Consider the following 4,774-nt stretch of genomic DNA (forward strand, 5'->3'; position numbering starts at 1 on the left):
ATTCGCTTCGAGGACATGGTGTACGGCGAGTAGGTGGATCTGTTGGGAGAAGAAGAGTACAGCATGCCGACTTTGAGTATGGATTAGCCAGCTTTGATTGCACTAAGGATAGTGGTACTGCTTATTTCGGGTGCCTCGCTCCGTCAAAAAATGAACAATAATTAAAGCTGCCAACTTTGGATGTTGAATGAAGCCAAAAATGAGCGGGTAAAGGTGTAGAGGCGTCCGTTTCCCGAGCAAGTCGAAAGAATCCAGCACTAACCAAGGTGACGCAGTGTCCAGCGGGACGGACTCTCCCGGTGTCTAACCAAAGAGAGAAGGCGTATTATCAGCTCGACGTGTGCGTCGCGGACGATAAGTACGCTAAAGCGAAAAGAGAAGAGCTAGCTTGAGAGCAGGCCAGATGCTTCTATGGCCTAAGTTGCGACTAAGTAGTGAAAATGATATCAGTTAATACATGATGACTACTTGTACTTGCGCTGTTGAGTTTCCGTTTCAAATCGCTGACAGGGTTATATTGCAATGGTGTGCAAGTGATTTAAAAGCGATGCCCCGAAACGAGTAAACCAAAGTCAGGTCGAGCTTGCAATTGACCTTTATGTACTCCTAAATCGAATCAGCACACATAGAGCAATAATAATGTTACCCGGTACTTCGAAATAACTGTTTGGCTATTTCTGCCATGACTTCACCGCAAATTGGAGATTTGAATCGGGATCTTCACAGCATTAAATGTCAGCCTTTCCCATGCCCTCGTCGTCAGAGATTAAATCTCCCAAAGCGAACGGGACGTCAGGAGCGTAAGAATATTTACTTGCAAATCAAAACCTTGCGAGACGGCACCATTACTTAGTGTTCGGTGTCCTCTCCACATTAGCCAGGTAATTGCACTCCGACGCCAAGCAGGATATAACCGTCTTCACATGCTTTTAGCCAGTATCAGAGACGGGCTTGGTATTTCCTACACCACCGAGGTGTTTACTATTAGCAGGCTCCGTGGTCATACAAGCGCCCAAACTTCTTTCACAGCTCCTTGGACATCTTCAGCGCCAATCCAGTACCGCTAAATTGATTTGGTGTCAAACTCGTGCACCTTTTTGTCGGTCAGCTTCGACCACGCGGTCATCGGAACGTCGACCTGATGACAGCAAGCACTCGAATGCACGAACCAGCGCGAAGCAAAAATTGATGCCCAGGTACGAGCTTCTGTCAGTCCCTGCTTGCTGCTGTGCGACGTGCGCATCGGACGTTCCTCTGAGGGTCTGTACCAATCGATGGATTGGCAGCTTCGAACGGCCATGGAGGATCAACAAGTTGCTCAACAAAAACGCCAGATTTGGTGAGGTTGCTCTCAACAAACAGCAGCACCTTAATGCGGATAAGTGATTCATTGGTAGTTGTCGAAGGGGTGTATTATTTACGTCGTTTGCATTTTCTGGATGTCGAGGTGTAAATCTTCGAATACACCGGACGTCGACAGCTCTAGCCACAAGTATGAGGTATTTAAGCAAGTCCTTGGCAAGTTCTGTCTTACCACTCCCACCGCAAAGACAAAGGGATTGCCCGCGACCCTCAGCCATAGTACGGTTGCTCAGTGTCGACGAAGCTAACGACGAATTACCACCTGTGCGCCTATTATTGAAGAAAAGTCGAACTAGACTTTGTATCGCGATAGCAAATGGATGCGGAGCCAGTACTGTCTCAGCATTTGCCGTGTCAGCGTAAGTGAGTACAACCTGCTCGTCGTAAATTGACGTGAATCGAGCAGTCTGTAGCAACCGGTACGGGTTCATCACGATCATCGTGTGGTGGTTGACGTACGTGTAGATGCGATCTTCGTCAAAACGGCTCGACAATGCTTTCAATGCCTTCCTCCGAGTTGCCATGGCCTATAGTGACACTATTTTGCTCCACGATTAAGTCATCGTTATTGGCTCGACCAAAACTCCATGGCTGCTTTGTTCGTATATCATCCAATAGATATAGGTGAACGTATTTAGCCGGCGTCGCACTGCGGGGTGTCAGCAATGTGTCGTCCGTTTTGTCGCTAGACGCCGCCTTAGCTGCTGACCCAGCTCGGTCGGACAGCTCCTCAAAAGTTGCGTAGTAGCTGTGAAATGAGGGGCAGCGTATACGCGGTGACGTTTGAGACGAAGCAACAGGGGAGTCAGGTTTGAATCCTTTTAGTTTTTCTGCAGTTGACATCCGTGAGTCACCGAGAGGATCTTCGTTCCGTCAAAGCTTTCGTTGATTCTCTGGAATTGCCGCAAACTGGTACCGCAACTTGAATGCTTCCGCCAAAATGCTGTCGGGATTAGGCTCGGAGCTCCCTGATTTCTCTTGAGCGAGACAAATGCCCTGAACAAGCTCTTGATAATGTGCCATTGGGTGCCTTTCATAACCCCCGTAAAAATTTAGCACTGGGGTTAGGGTAGATAAAACGGTGATAATACCTTCGTGATAATTCTTCCCGTTTTATCTATCCCGTTTTATCCGCTTTAATCACGCACCCCTATTTAGCAACTAATTAAAAAGTAATTTGTCTTTTGTATATGATTAAGCGATTCCCCTAACTAGCACATTTCTTGAAATTGAAGTTGAAAAGCGTATCTTCAAACGATTCGAAGGCACGAAGGTTCGCGCCTACCGCGGCCTCACTTCATTCCAAAATCATTCTCTTACCGCACAATCAGACTTGCGGTGATTGTAAGTAGGACATATTCCCCCGTCGAATTGTTTGTCAGGCTTTATGAACTTGTTAACTTGTGCTATGGTTCTATTTGCCCTCAGGTATGAGGCAGAACATTTCCGCAATGGCCCCCAAGCTCTGAAACGCGGCTACAAGGTGATGATTTTCTTCTTGGAGTATCGACGCATAAGCGGTATATTAGCGAATGAAAACTCGTTCTGTTCATCCAAGCCTAAAGTACGAGGTAGCCATCCTCACAAAGTACGATGTACTGGTCATGTCAAAGTAGGGCGTACCACCATTCATTAGGTACGATGTACTACTACACAATAAGTACGATGTACCACGACACACAGAATACGATGTACCACTACTCACAAATTACGGTGTACCACTATATATATCAAGAAAGTTGTGCTACCGCACATCAGGAACGATGCACCACTAAGCACAAAATACGATGTACTAATTAACATTAATACGATATACCGCTGCACACTAAGTACGATGTACCGATATACATTAAGTACGATGTATGACTGAACATTATTTACGATGTACCACTTCAAATTCAGTATGATGTACCACTACACACTAAGTACGATGTACCGATATACATTAAGTACGAACGACTGAGCATTACTTACGATGTACCACTTCACATTCAGTACGATGTACCACGACATTCAAAATACGATGTACCACTACTCACGTCGACTTGAATGGAACTGAACTTATTTAACGACTTGTATAAGTGGTGTATAAAGAGATGTACAAAATAGGACCGCGTGTACTACTAACTATAGGTAAAATCATAGTATACATTTAACAAGTGAGAGTTGGAGCTTTTTGTGGAATAGTAGAGATCGGTCGACAACTCGCTGTTTTGGCGTGGGTTTTCACGTTGGACGAGTGATTCTTCGCGCATTGCATCGCTCTGATCTTTGGATCACTTGTGCCGTGTACTGGGCTATATGGTACGTCAGCCATTTGCGACCTCAACATATAAGGTCGCAGATCCAGTCGTATACTAATATTATTAGTATACGACCGGATACACATGATGAAATAGGCTAAATTATTGGGCTTGAATGGAACTGCGCTGATATTGAAATTTGTTTCAGTGGTGCATAGACGTAGACTTGTACAAAGTAATACCGCATGTACTACTAAGTATGGTTAAAGTCATTAAATACATTTGACAAGTGAGAGCTGGAGCTTTTAATGGAATAGTGAAGATGGATCAGAAGTTAGCTGTTTTGACTTGATATTTGGCGTTGGTGTCCCGTACCCGGGAACGGAGGGGTCATTCCAGGAGCTCTGCCTCCCGTCGGGATGACTCGAGACCCTGGAATCACTCCTCGTCCAGCTGTCCCGTCAGAATGGTTCCCGTTGAACCCAACAACGCACGTGCCCCTGACCGAGCCCGTTAGGGTGGTCCTTTAAGGGGACCCCAGAACGCCGGTTTCTTGGCGTCGTGGGACCAAAAATACCTCGCGACATCAAGCCCCTTCGCAGAAGCTCTCCGTTGTCCAACGAAGGCCGACAACAAACGAAGTGAATCCTTTCTTTTTTTGATATGTAGTGTAGTGTATGTAAGATCGACAAGGTGTTAGACCTTTCTTCCGGTTAGCTCTCAGTCTTATATTTCCCTCCTTCTACTCAAGAGGAAGCCAAGCCAATCAAACAAACTTTTATTTTCAACTCTCTAGTGTTCCTATCTACCGTTCCTGCAGCCACTGAACAAGACCGTACTCCCTGAACAGCCGCGGACTACCCGACCCTTGAAGGAAGAGGAGGTATACGACATCTGGTGTAGAAGCAGGGTAAGCCTCGTGGAGAACGTCAGAAGGAAGGACAAGATGTCGGCTACTAGCAACAGAGAAGATGAGAGCGCCACTATCCGGGAAGAAGAAGGCCCGACTGGGAGTCTGCCTTCGAGAATGAGACCCAGTCTGTCGACTACGCAAGGCCTCCAAAACGTACAGAATATCGTAGACCAAGCGGCTAACCGACTTGGAGGGAACAGCTCTAGTGCTGGTGTCGAGCCACCCGCGGACGCTTTATCCTCCGGGGTCCCTGCGA

General features: G+C 46.6%; 1 protein-coding gene across 1 annotated transcript; it reads left to right on the plus strand.

Annotated features, from left to right (window-relative positions):
• Positions 1 to 747: 747 nt before the first annotated feature.
• Positions 748 to 2,978, plus strand: PITG_12657 (uncharacterized protein; the record flags this gene model as incomplete). Its single annotated transcript, XM_002899351.1, has 6 exons — positions 748 to 800; positions 1,214 to 1,339; positions 1,776 to 1,817; positions 2,108 to 2,143; positions 2,791 to 2,845; positions 2,892 to 2,978. 6 exons carry the CDS (start codon positions 748 to 750, stop codon positions 2,976 to 2,978), a joined length of 399 nt encoding a protein of 132 aa, XP_002899397.1.
• Positions 2,979 to 4,774: the final 1,796 nt, after the last annotated feature.

The sequence above is a fragment of the Phytophthora infestans genome, genomic scaffold (genome assembly GCF_000142945.1).
Source record: "Phytophthora infestans T30-4 supercont1.31 genomic scaffold, whole genome shotgun sequence".
Lineage (NCBI taxonomy): Eukaryota > Oomycota > Peronosporomycetes > Peronosporales > Peronosporaceae > Phytophthora > Phytophthora infestans.